The 14,421-nt window shown below is 39.3% G+C and overlaps 1 protein-coding gene across 5 annotated transcripts in view; it reads left to right on the forward strand.

Moving 5' to 3' along the window:
- The window catches only part of LOC122083968 (ubinuclein-1-like), a 34,348-nt gene continuing 19,927 nt past the window's right edge, over positions 1-14,421 (forward strand). For 2 of the 5 annotated variants that reach the window (XM_042651924.1, XM_042651926.1), the window contains exons 1-4: positions 13-656; positions 6,663-6,749; positions 6,915-7,007; positions 8,833-8,909. In XM_042651924.1, the coding sequence (XP_042507858.1) occupies positions 399-656; positions 6,663-6,749; positions 6,915-7,007; positions 8,833-8,909 (515 nt within the window). In that variant the 5' untranslated portion in view covers positions 13-398. Of the gene's footprint in view, positions 657-6,662; positions 6,750-6,914; positions 7,008-8,832; positions 8,910-14,421 lie in introns of all 5 variants that reach the window. The other 3 variants (XM_042651922.1, XM_042651925.1, XM_042651923.1) reach the window with 2 other exon arrangements.

A 14,421-nucleotide genomic window follows, 5' to 3' on the forward strand; every position in this document is an offset into this window, starting at 1 on the left:
ACCCCAAACGGCAGATAGACCTGAGAATGGCTTTTGGTAAAAGGTAAGGAATTCAGAAGAGTTCCGGAAGGGAGAAAAATTGATGTGCGGTTAAGTCTGACAAGATTTCAGTATCCCGCGCAGAGGCCCGTAAGGTGCCAAGAGCCGAAGGTGTTCTTGTCTGATTTCTCTCTCTCTATTTGTTTCACTACGTTTTGGATTTTTTCTGTGTTTCTAATCAGAGTAGATCATTTATTTTTTCTTTTCTTTCCATCTTAATCGTTCTTTGGTTCTGCTACACGCGTCCTCTTTCCCTAAAAGATTTCTTCTAATTATTCTCATACGGGTATTCTTTATTTTTCATCTTCATCTGCTTCAATGTCGTTCTCTGTACATTCGATTTGAATGCCCTAGGCACTATGGAGGAGGAGAAAGTCGTTGGTGGGACTTCTTCTTCTTCTTCTTTCCCTTCTTTAACGACGGCCACTGGTGCTGCTTCGTCTTCTTCTACGTTTAAGGATGGACGTGGGTTTTACGTGGAGCTTAATCCAGGTGAGACCACTATCGTGTCTTGGAAGAAGCTGCTCAAGGATGCTAACAAGGCGAATCGATCTCCTGTTGCTGTGCCTGAGGCTCCAACTGGCGCACACCCTGCCCTTGAATCTCGTATTGCTCCGGTAAGGTTTCAAAGGTTCAATTTGATTTTTTCTTTTCTTGGTGTTAATTGTTGCTTGGTTTTGAATTGTTGGCTGAGGATTTACAGTTTCTGCATTCTGTCTACCTGGGTATATGTAATTGTAGGGATTACAGTTGCTACATTTCTGGAAAGTGGAAAATTTGAGTATTTCAGTAGTTAGTGTAGGTGTTTCTTAGTAGTTTATACGGACAGTGGTTTTTATTATGTAGATGGTGATGCCATTGTGGATGGAGTTATCGAGGGTATCTCCTCGTTTGCTTCTCCTGTAGTTGCATGTTGACCAAAATTGTAGACGTCCCTTTTCGTTGTGATTAGCTATTCTACTTTTCTGCCTTATTGGCTGCTTAGTCTTCTAGTTTGAATTTTGGTTTGTAGGTGTTCTTCCACATTTGGTGAATCTACTTTCTACTGTTCCTTTTATCTATTTATTTGAGAGAAGGGGATATGTTTAAGGCAGCTGAGACTGATAAATAGGACTGAAGCGAAAAAGTTTGCAAGGGGTTGTCCATGTGCAATTGTGACCTCTGGTGAAACAGAAATCTGTCGCTGCTGTTACCCAATTACAGAATCTGTCACTATTCCTGTCAATGTGAACTAATTGAAAAGATTGTAGGTATCGTAATTTCTTCCATAGCTTTGTAGCACTCAATAAATGCAAGCTACCTTAAAATATTTTGTAGTTTTTGAGTTATGGTGTTGATACAATTTGACCTGAGTGCCTCAGTTCAGTATTAAGCATGACGGGTGCTCCCTAGAATGGACAAAGGGAAACGGAGAATGGGATTGTAGAAAATTTTGGACTAAGGGCCAAGACATGGAATCAAAGGAGAAGCTTGAAAAGCAACTTGCATGGGAGTTTCCTTACAACAAAGTATGAAGCATCATTAGTTATCACTTCATATAGCAAGAGTCCATTGATCTGTTCGCTAGTCTTTGCACACAGGAGAAAATAAATTAAAGTCCTGTTTCTCAATCTCTCTGCTGATATCCGAGAGCGCTAAACTCTTTCTTGTGATCTTAAGCCGAACTATTTGTGATGCTTCTCCTTTTAGACCCAAATATATGCAATAGAAACTATTGAAAAGTCTTAGGTTTTGTAGTGGCAGATGAAAAGCACGAAATGCTTTTGTAGGCTTGATATAGGAAAATGCTTTTCATACCCTAACTGCCCAAAACACTGCCAAAATGCAAGTGGGCGTGGGAGCGATAGTATGAGGGTGCCAAAATGAATTATTTCTTACAGTTTTATGGATTAAAGCTTCATTGAATTAAGAATAAAGGATGGAGAATAAGGGGATAAAAATCTAATGGATGACTTTTGATGTAGACTTGGTCATTCGATTGGCTAAGATGAGCATGTACGTGGCTCATATCCAGGGTTTATTCAATCTTAAATTGAGCACATATAACAGAGATTGACAGCAGTGTTTGGGGGAGAGTAATGGCCATAGTTTGCTGCATTTTAGGAGGATATGTTTCAGATTCTTTCCATGTTCGAGTGGGCCCATGCCAGCTGGATGAGATTGATATTGAAGATCAATTGGAGACTAAATAGCTTTATTTTGGAAGACAATGACCATCGAACAAGGAAAAAATTTTGGCCATCTGTTGGAGATTAATTAGTAGAATATATCTGCAGTAGTTTGAATTGATTTACAAAGGATTGAGTTCGGTCATTAAGATTATCTTTATTATTTTCTTTTTTTAATTCAGTTATTTTCTATTTTCATATAATCGCTAATAGGCTAGTTTCCAATTAGGAATAGGAGTTTTATTTTGATTTGGATTTATAATGAAAGTTTCTATTTCGATCGACTAGGTTGTAATTGATTCTATAAATAAAGCACAAAGTTGAACACAGCCCACAATTGAGTTTTGAGAAAAAATGTTGGTGAGTTTAGATCATGGCTGTGAGATACAGTTGAGGGTGACATACCTATACCTTTGAGGGATGAGACGCCCAAGGGAGAGAGTGAGAGACTCGATCCAATCCTTTGTCCCTTCTATCTTCTGTTCATTTATTTTTTAATTTCTTTAATACCCTGCGGTATTAGTGGTTTGATTCCTTGCTTTACTGCCTTATCAGTTGCTGGCTGGAAGAGACAAGGGGATACCTTGAGAATACGTCTTCCATGATGTTTTGCTGGGATTTTCAGACCCCTTGAGCAATCAACCTGTGCTACGATTTTGACAGTCAATTACAGCCAAGGTTTGAGATCTTGGTTTCGGCCAGGACAAAACTGAAATATGGCAGAGATCTTGGTGAAACCATGTATTTTTGGATAGGACGATTCAAGAAAATTCGGGGATGGGTTTTGGTGGCCATATGGCCAAGTTAACCCATGAAACTTGTCATCTAGCCTATTTCAAGCCTTCTAAACACAGCGGAAACATTAGATTTTTAAAAATTAAACTCAAAATGATACTTTGACTTCGGACCCCAAGTTGGTAGTCTATGTAGGCTATTCCTTACAATATCTAATACTCATAGAACACATAATTCAAGTAAAAGTGTAAAATAAATATATATATATATTTTTTGGGTGAGTAAATAAATGTATTAAAGAAAAGGGGGAGGGAGATTACAAACCTGAAAGGGGTAACAAAAGCCCACATGGGCAAAGAAAAGAAGAAAGAAGCCCATTCAACATCCAAGGCCCAAAGGGCTTCAAGACTCACATGTCCAATACATCACAAAAGCCCACATAGGCTTGAAAAAAAAGCAAGGTAGCCCATCCAAGGGTAACCAAGTAAAATCCAGTTAGGGTTTGGGAATCCCTGACAACCATGTCTTTCTCTTCATCAAATCAGCCGCCAAAGGAGCATCGTCGGCAAGAGGGGCTACCTTATGGAGGCGCTGGCCTTGCGGAGCTTGCAGCTGGCCTAGCAGAGGTGATAGCCACGACTGAGTGTCGGGCTTGCAGAGGGCATCGACGAAGCGGCTGCGCTTTAACTGCTTGCCTTGTAGTTGGCTGCAAATCGGTGAAAGTCGAGCGACCTAAGAAGATCGGGAGGCTGGCGGTGAACAGCTGCAGACCATGCAGGCTGGCAGGAGATCAAGCGGTGGTAAGACAAGCTAGGCAGAGCATGATGGTGACTGGTGCGAGAGACGGAAAATGGGATCGGAGGTGATGAGGATGCTGGTCGAGTGGGAATCCAAACGAGCTTTGAGATCTAGTAGGGATGATGACCTATGAGGCTGGTAGCCAAGAAGGAGGCTGCTGGCCAAGTGGGTATCCAAATGAGCATAACATCTAACAAGGATGGTGACCTACGGGGCTAGTGGCCAAGACGCATCTCCAATCGAGATGTAGCTCCTAGAAGGAATGAAGAGACAGAGAAAGGAAGGAGAGGAGGAAGAAGAGAGAGGGAGAGAGAAACAAAGAGAGGGAGTGAGAGGATGAGAGAGAGAGATGGAAGAAAGAGAGGCAGGGGGAGGAGCCTGGCAATGAGGCTGGCCAGGTTGCTCCAAGGCGGCGACTTCATTTAGGTTTCCCTGCGCTTAGGATTTCCTCGAGGGAAAGGGGCTCTGCCCTGTTGTGTTAAATAACTTAAATAAGTATAAGGAATTAAATTACATAAAACAATGCTAATCTTCAATCTCCAAGTGTTGAAGTTGAAAATCTTATAAGGAATTAAAATACATAAAACAATGTATCTTATAAGGAATTAAAATACATAAAACAATGTTAATCTTCAATCTCCAAGTGTTGAAGTTGAAAATCTTCTTTTGTAGAAGTGAGATTTGGCAAGATGCACCAAAACATAAAGTCTTGTGGGGTTTCTTTATTCACAACAGGGCGAGGTAGGTGAAAAATCTCATCGAAATGGGGTTTAAAACATCATGTGACTTGGTCGAGTCGAGTCGAGTCGAGTTGAGTCAAAACTAAGAAATGAACCGAAATCTTGGCGAGACATCGAGGGTCTGAGATTTCGAGCGAGATATGTTGTTTTCAAGTACTACCTATGGTCTCAACTCGCCAAAGCCTAAAAACGAGATTTTAGTGAGATCTCACCGAGACCTTGAACTATTGATTACAATTCATATAGCCTCCCTTTGATGGTGACTTCATGTTCATCTAAAGGTTTGATATTGCTATAATAAGATCCAACCGGGGATTAGGTTCCTTGAGTCCTAGCCTTGAATAAACTTTGGTATGGATTTCAAGTCTAGAAATACCAAAACCATAGTTTTTCTTTTTCTACAATAACAACCGCAACATCCAAAACCTTATCCTAACTTAATGAGGTCGCCTACGCGGAGATTCCAAGCAAAGATGGGCACGAGGATCCATGCACAAAGATTGACTAGTTATGACTAATTATAGTAAGTGCCGGTTGTCAACCTGATGCACCACTACAAATCATCCACATGCTTATAACGACAGACTATAATAAGGTATCGATTGTTTACCTGATGTACCATATAGATTGGTCAATTCAAAGCATCTTACATGCATTACGTCTGCCACCAAGACAATCAATCAACCTACCTACTTTTTTGAAATGAGGAATGAGATAACGAATTCTTGACAGCTCCGTTAAACACGAAAGTAACAACTCGAACACACAACTTCGCATTGAAAATTTAGATGTGCAATACACAACTCTGCATTGAAAACTAGATAAGCAACCCACAACCACAAGCAAACCAATTGCAAGTCACGTGTGTTATGTCCACCATCAAGACAATCCACCACCAGACCTACTACAATGTGATAAGGATTTGGTAGAAGAGAGCTCGGTAGCCCCGCCAAGCATGGGGTCAATCCTAATGCTTTAAGCACTCTAATTTCTTCAAAGTAACAGTGCCGGAGGCACAACCTGGCCAAGTAACCTTATCCCCCGTTTACGTTACTTGGGGATAATTTATGTAATTTGGATATTTAATTATTTCCTTTAATTTTTCTTTTTCTAATAACTCTTAAATAGATTACCTAGTGTATATCTTTTTATTTCATGGTTTGGTTTTGCTAACCTTACAAAATTGTGGGAAACTCCACCCATGTTTCTAATAGAAGCACGTTATACTGGACCTTTTGGCATCAGGAACCACGTTAAATTGGGGGTTAAGGAAAATAAACTTATTATTGTCCTCATGGCTGATTAACCACATGGATTTGGAATTTTGGAAGGTTAGCATTTTTGTTCATAGACTGCTTGGGCAGCTAAAATGTGATTTATTTCATTGTTTGCATAAATTTTCTGGTAATGTGATCATGATTGGACTTTTTTGAATGCCAGACCTTTGGAAATTGTTAACTTCCCAATAGATCTTTTTGGATTCGAATAATCCAATCATCAAAATTGTTCGAATTTGATAGTTTGGCCTTTGGGTAATGGGGGTAGTTAGCCAATTATGTCACTTAAAAAAAATTATTTTGTTGAATTTGTTAAGAATTTAGTAAATATATGTTACATTTTAGAATAAGCTTATGAAGAAACTCAAACTAAGACGTTTGATAACACATGGACATAGTAATGCCTTGATCACTACTTCAGCACCATTTCTTATGCCTTGATCAGTAGTTCAGCATATCTTATGTTAACTCATCAGGCAATTTGGATTGTTGGACTATTGGACCATCAACTGCTAGGCCATAATGGTCCAATGCCTAGTCCCAATTTTCATTTTGTACACGTTGTCTATTTCTTGTGAAAGTAGTGGAACTGTGGTTTTTCCCCCTCCCTGCACCTCAAAAGAAAATCTATCTCTGCCCCTCTATTTACTTTATGCCCATGTTTACACCCGAGTAAAAGCATGTGCTTGACCACCTTTGTCAGTGAAGTTTTCCTCATTGCATGCATGCATGATTTAATTTATATATGTGCATTTCTCTGTACGGGTATGTGTTATCATTTATATGATGCTGATTTTAGCAAGATTGGTTTTATTCTCCACGGATATCTCTTCCTATACTGGTTCTGAAGATTCTTTTGGTTGATCTTTTATTTGTTGTCTTGTCTGTGCTTCAATTTTTTAAAGGCTCAAACTACCGAGGATGAAGTGAAAGACGAACCTCCTTCAAATCGTTTTAGTGCTGTGATTGAGAAAATTGAACGCCTCTACGTGGTACGGAATTTGCCATTAACTTTTTTTTCTCTTGTTTTGAAGTTTTCTCAATTATTTATCCCTGCTTTTTGTAGTTAATATAAGTGTAATGGAGTTCACCTTGCTGCTTCAGTTGCCCATTAATATTATTTCAGAACTAATGTGGTGACTCAAACTTATTTTCAGGGTAAACAAAGCAGCGATGAGGAAGAACTTGATGATATTCCCGATGATGATCAATATGATACAGAAGATTCTTTTATAGATGATGCTGAGCTGGTTGGTATCAAGATTCTTGTTTTTTCTCAATGGGTTTCTTGGTGATGTAGTTGTTGGACTTAGTGCAGTAGTTAATTGAGTAGTGAAATTTTTTCATTGAGCTACAGCATCTCATGCTTGGTATTTCCGTAGATTAGCTTTTAATTTTCTTTTGTCTTAGAAGCAGGTGTGAGATGTCTTCTTTTCTTTTGGTAATTTACAGTTGGGTCCTCCATGTTTGGGGTATCCCTGAACTTGGTCCTCCATGTTAGATCCCTGTTTTGGGTCCCTCCATTAGTGGGACGTTAGAACAGATCAGTAAAAGGCTAAAAGCAATCAAGACTCATAATAATTTTTCAAAAGTACACTTTTTCCCATCATCAGCCTGTTCTCTTGAAAGTTAAAACAGTCGAACCTGCATCACAGAACACCTAATTCCATTTGAGAGAGCTATGAAGTGCCAATCTACACCTCGTCTACTGCTACCATACCCGAGAGGAATCCGACATCTGTGTGGATACCATTTGACATATCAGGTTGGTCTCTCAGGTCAGAGAGTTGAGGCATCCGCTGGATGAGTGGGCAGGAATGAATGGGTTGTCATAGCAACAGATTAAATCGACCAAGTGCAGGTATCAATAGCGAGCCATTTGGAAATGTGTTCACTCTTGGTCCAGACTCTTCAACCCAACTGTGAAACCTGAAACATCGGTTCTACCCATGCCTTCCTCGGCTCCTCTTTCATGTCTATCACAAAAAAGCATAGTAATACAAAGTTGGACACTAGGATATCCAACATGCAGATTTACCTTTACACATTGGCATCAAGTCATAAAGTGTGACATGGAACTACAAAGAGAATGCCTACAAAAGTAGAAGCATCTAGATCCACTGATGCCTCTTCTGGTGATAATAGAAGCTCCAAGCAAGGCTATGTCAAAACTAGAAGAATAACCAAAGTACAGGGCATAATCTTGGTCAAGTTGGGAAGCTTTCTCCCTGGCCTCTCCCTTGCTATATGGCTGAAAGAAAGCTTGACTCAAGCTCCAAACTTATTCATGGGGGATTGAAAGAAGAGTCTCTTTGTTACAAGTTTCATAACTGCCAGTTAAGTCTTGCTCCCTACAGACTTAAAGGTTCTTATCACAGGAGGGTGGTCTACGATCAGGAGGGGAAATCGATTGATGGAGCTCATTATTGATGAACCTCTCCTTTTGTGAGGCAGTGAAGAAGCATTCTTCTCGATTGAGGAAGCAACTCATCCCCACCCAGTCAGCATCAGATTGCATAGAGACCCCTTCTATAGAATTCTTTGACTGGCACCATATTTCAAGATCAGAGTGGGCTTTGTCTCCACTAAAACTAATGCTGCTGAGAAATAATGGGTGATGGAAGAGAATGTTTTCCTGATAGGAGATACAATGGAGTTTTTAAAGGCAGAAAGGGCCAAAAACCAAAACTCTTGCTGCATCTGTGTTTGCCATCAAAAGAGAAGAAATGAAAAAATTTAATGGGAGAGTAAAGAAGATTTTGTGCTTAGATACAACCCCTTCTTGTACCCACCCTACAGCATTTGGGTGGAGAGGGACCTAAACGGGGTATGGAGGAGCCCGTTAAGAGATGCCCCTAACATGGAGGACGCAAAATGTAAATTACTCTTTCTTTTTAGTCTGAAGAAAATGCCCAGAATCATGATTCTGAACTAATTTTCTCTTGCTTGTTTGTTTCATGATTGCTTTGAAACCAAATTTTTTTTTTCTTCATATTTATTTATGTTTTCTAGTGTTGTTTAAGATAAATATTGAAAAGAAATTACTGTTACTAATTACTATGGTCGCTTCCTCAGGATGAATATTTTCAAGTTGACAAATCACCAATGAAGCACAATGGTTTCTTTGTTAATAGGGGGAAGTTGGAACGCATGTGAGTTTTATTGCATTCCTTCGACAATCCTGTAGTTCATATTAACTGGCTACTTTCTAGTTTTTGCGGAGTGGTTAATTGGTTGAACATTCACTTTTTGAAGTTTAAGAACGTAACTTCCTGAATAGATACCTTTGCAGGCTTGAGTCTTTGTTGGTTGATTGTCAGAGGTAATGGGGTGTTTTGGCCCTTACCTTTGATATCATTTGGGTAAACTAAGTGAGCAATTACTAGAAACTTGTTTATCAAAAGGAATAGTTAGTATGCTTAATGAGGTATGATGTTATGGGCCCTAAAGTACATGGTTAATATATTGTATTAGTGCTGATTTAGAGACTTTGAAGCAAAATATGTCTTTGATGGTATTGAGGATCCAAACAGAACATTAATGATATAATTTCTTCAGGACTGTCTAATGCTTGATAAAAATGCTCTGTTATTCAGTTGAAGGGGATTTTGTTTGCTGTCACAATGGTTGTCCAATCGCCAAGGCAACCCAAGGCGGTGGAGGGCTGCCTAATCGCTTTGGTGACCAAGGCTCCTGCCTCTTTTTTAACTTTATTTAGTATGCTACATATACTTTATATCATAAAAAATCAACATTAAACCACATCAAGTCATCAAAAATAAGCATTAAGCTACATCAAGTCATAAAAAATCAACATTAAGTCACATCCAATCATAAAAAATCAACATTTAGAGAAATGTTCCTGTTTTTTTATAAGTTTGATTGGTCAAATGATTTTATTTTTATATGAGACTTTTTGTATTAAGTAGAGCACAAAACCAGCTTTCCCACAAGTCTAAGGTTGCTTAAATCTGAATCGTAATGATAAAGTTATGTTCCACTCACTTATTTTAAGTGCGTCTGTGCGTGAATGCTTGTTAAAATTGTTTGCATGAAAATAATTTTATGAACATCAAAACAAAAGATTATGTTACTGTTCTTTTGGTTTGTAACAATGTTCTACTATGATAAGATATGAAGTTTTCAGAATTGAGAAAAACCCCAGCATTTGAAGGTTGAAAATTGCCGGTACAAAACTTATTTTTTGTTCTTGAATTGGGGGTTTGACTTTTTATTCTTTTGGAATTTTATTTTGAAACTATATTTATTGTATTCAAATAGGGGGTATTTGCTTATTTATGAATAATATCTTAAGTAAATGAATAGAAAAACCATTTGGCATAAATAATTGCTAGACTAGAGCCGTGCTGCAAGGCGACAACTAGTGCACTAAGGCGACAATTGCCTAGACCCCAGATTAACTGCTTGGACGCCTAGGTGACGCCTTGACAGCTATGGTTATCACCTCTTGCAGCTTCTTAGTACTCCTCTCATATGTTGGGGAGCACTAATGTGATGGCAGACTTTATTTGGGAAAAAGATGAATGAGATCATATTTGTATGATTTATTTGGTAAAGCTTCTTTTTTTAAATTTTGTGTCATGTAATCTATTTAGTTATTTATTTATATGAAAAGTTATATATTGATATATGAAATGACTTAGTGATGCAGATCGATTAGACCTGATGGATCTGATTGGCTTACGAGTTACGAGTGAAAGAGTTTTGATCTGACGGTTTAGATATGGGCCAGATCTGATCTCAAATCTAACTGGCAGATCTTAAAGAACAATTATTAGTTCTGAATAATTGATTTCTGTAGTAATATCAGAGATTAAACAACCAGCAATGGAGAGAACATCGAGAGAGAGGGAGAAGAGCCAGAAAATGATAGAGTGTGCCGTCTATCGTTACTAGCTATATTATATCTTTATATTACTAAACTACCGACTAAGAGTGGATGACTAATTACAATGTAACTAAACAACTTCCTAAGTCTAATTACAAAAGAAAACACAACTAAAGACAACTAAGCTGTTAGATATGATCCTACGGTACATTGTTCCATGGAGGTCTATGGAACACCACCCCACGATACACACTCTTAGCACTCCTTCGTAAGCTGGAGTATATATATCTCCCATACCCAGCTTGTAACAACCGTTAAGAATTTCAGGCTGGAACAACTCTTCGGATCATATCACCAAGTTGATTGCCGGAGTTGACAAATAGAGTTGAAATAAGCTTTTGTATGATTGCATTCCTCACAAAATAACAATCGACCTCTATGCTTAGTCCTATTATGAAAAACGAGATTACTGGCAATATAGATCGCAGCTTGATTATCGTAATACAGCTTCATATGTTTCGCAATTGAGACCTAATTTTTGAATGAGAGATTTCAACCGCATCAATTCCCTTGTAGTACAACCGCATCAATTCCCTTGTAGTATATGCCATGACTTTTTACTCAGCCTCTGCATTAGACCTAGCCATAGTACTATAGTAGTTTGCTTTTTATTTGGTTACTCCAAGCCACAAGATTAGCCCCAACAAATGGGCAATATCCAACAGTTGACCGGCGGTCATCAGTAGCACCGGTCCAATCAACATCAGATGATCAGAATGACCCACTATCAGTGTGACCATGACGTCAATAAACAAGAACTTTCCCAAGAGCACCTTTAGCATGTTTCAAAATGCGGCATGCAACATCATAATGAGCCAGTTTAGGACTCCCCATAAATTGACTAATAACTCCAATGGCAAAGGAAATATCAGGACGAGTAATAATCAAATAAATAAGCTTCCCAACCAGCCTTTTGTGCTGATGTTTGTCCAAGAAATCTTTTTCATCACACTCCTTAAGTTTCAGATTAGGATCCATAGGGTTATCAACAGGCTTACAGCCCTGCATGTCAGTCTCAGATAAAAGATCAAGAACATATTTCCTTTGAGACCAATTGACACCGTTCTTGCAACGAACAACCTCAATTCCCAAAAATTACTTGAGCATCCTTAGGTCCATCTGAAATACCTGGTGTAGATATACATTTGCATCTTCAATGCCAGAAGAATCATCGCTAGAAATTATAATATCATTAACACAACAAAAATGATGACCTTGTCCCCACGACGATGAACAAATATACTGTTCGTGGCCTTTGGGGAATGGAAAATGAGCAAAGAAAGGAAGACTGAGTCTGAGGTAGAAGTGAACCTAGAAACAGAACTTGTATCAACCATGAAAGAATTAAAGTGGGACAGGAAGAAAAACAGGTAAGTTACACGGGACCTTGAGAACCAAGAATAGTTGGTTCTTGAGTTGAGAGAACAAGCTGAGGAGTCCATGAAAGCAACGGATGATCTCGAGACTCAGCTCTCGCAATAGTCCGTAGAATGCACCCGCCTAGAGTCAGAGTACTCAGCCTTGTGTGAACTCAGCTAGAGGTGAAATCTCTCATGCTAAGCAACTTTGATGAATTTGAAAAGGAGATAGATCTATTGAAGGCAAAAGTGGAGGAGTTTAAATAGGAAGAGTTGATGAGGCAATAATCGGCTGCTCAGGATATTGAGACAATCACATCACCTTAGATGCATCAAATGCATCCAAGCAGTAGGAAGCTTAATGACATCATCTGTGATCAGATACCAGGTTTTGAAGTGGGTGAGTCATCAAAAGTGCTGAGGCTAATGGCCAGGGAACAACTTAAAATCCCATAAGATTAAATGACGAGAAGACTAAAAAACCAAAGCTTAGACACACACATAAGAGCAAGTGAAGGGAGTGGACCAAAATCAAGCCATGTTGGTGGGCCAAATTAGAAGGGCTAACCAAGCTCCACACCATAAGACTAACCATACAAAGGTGACCACAGAATGCATGGCAAGGCAAGAGAGTGGACAAATTTGGTTTCACCCAGGTCACTCATCAGAGGCCTAGAATGTTAGATAGCTACAAGACTTGTGTGGAGATCCTGAAAAATGAAAGAAGTATGATAAAGAGTGACTGAGCAATTTAATGATTTTGTCACTAATAGAAAGAAGATTTAAAGGTAAGTTAGGAACATGAAGGAGGAAGTTTTACATAGGAAAAGAAATTAATGAGACACAACCAGCAGTGGACACCTGAGTAGAGGAGCCATCAACAAGGATGGCTTTGGAAGGATGTTTAATTTTTTAAGGGAAGAAAGGACCTGGGACTTGCCAGTCATATGGGAGTTGGCACTAGAGTTAATGATCCATGTGTGGAGGAAGAGGAGGTAAGAAATGCGTCAGTACCTGAGTGAGAAATAGTGGCCATAGATGTAGATGCATATGTCTCAATTTGCTGAATTCGTTCTCGTAATTGATTTAATTCATCTCTTAGTGGAGAGGCATGGTGATTACCTCCAGATATAGAAGCAAGATTGGCATCAAACGGTGATGCCGCCTGCAGAACGCTGAGCAGAGGTGACAGTGTTGCCTGAGGGTTGTTGAGCCCACTCCAGCCTACCATGCTTTGCCCAACAAGTATTGATTGATAGTATGATTCTGCTTACTACAGTGTGTAAATACTACTAACACATGACCTGGTTTGGTGGCTGTCCTCTGCCTCGAACACCATCGTGACCTCTCCCTCCCTATGAACCACGCCCTCTACCAGGGAAACCAGTACCACGGCCACAACAAACACTGTTTGAAACAAAAGTTGATTATCCTTGGAGAAAGTCAAGTCAGATTTGATGGAGACACAAAACTGATGTGGATCCGGGTTCCGAAACCGGAATCGGATCTCTTATGGGCCCACACAAATAGTAGATGGGTCAATTGCAAAACATAATGGCAGATTTGTAAGTGAACAAAGGCTTAAAGGAGGGTGGCAATTCTGTAAATAGATGGAAGTTAAAAGGAGTGGCAGACTTGTAATTTAATTGTACTTCAAGACAAGCAATGGTTACAAGTTGCAAGGTATAAAGGGTAAATCAGAACCAGAGATAAAAATAGGACAAGAGATAATAAAAGTTAAGAGGTGAGGGTAATATGGGAAATTAACATTAAAAGGGTTAAACAATAAAGGAATCCTCTTCTTCTTCTTCTTCTTTTTGTGAACCAGAAACCAGCGGAACAAGGGAGGCTTGTGAAAAGGAGAACTCCCACACAACAAGCCCAATCAAGTCAATACTTTGGGATCTGATTCGCAATATATCAATTTCTGAAATCCAAGTGTTAACCCAGCCAGACAGCCTTCGATTCTTGTAACAAAGCTCTCTGAAATTGTTCCTGGTGATGGAATAGGAGTCAGGTTTGGTCTCAGTAATCTGATCACAGGGCAAGGAGTCATGTCTGAGATTCAAGGGTTGGAGTCGCTTGGAGATCAGCTTCCTTCGATCTGAACTTACAGGCAAGTAGAGATCTGCCAGAGGAGTTCCAGCAAACCTTTCTCAGCTTGTGTCCTGCTACAGGGATGGTGAACAATAACAAAACTGGGTAAGAGTTTCGATTTGAATTCACACCAGGTAGGTTATTTGGAATGAGAGAGTTATGGAAGAATAGCAAACTGCCAAAGTATGAGAAAGACAGAATTTCAGAGGGAGGAGAAGAACAGAGAAAGAAGAGAAAGTAGAGAAAGAAGAGAAAGAGACATTCGCCTCTGGGCAGCCATGGTTTCAAACCAGAAAACCT

This window comes from Macadamia integrifolia, chromosome 7 (assembly GCF_013358625.1).
Source record: "Macadamia integrifolia cultivar HAES 741 chromosome 7, SCU_Mint_v3, whole genome shotgun sequence".
Taxonomy (NCBI): Eukaryota; Viridiplantae; Streptophyta; class Magnoliopsida; order Proteales; family Proteaceae; genus Macadamia; species Macadamia integrifolia.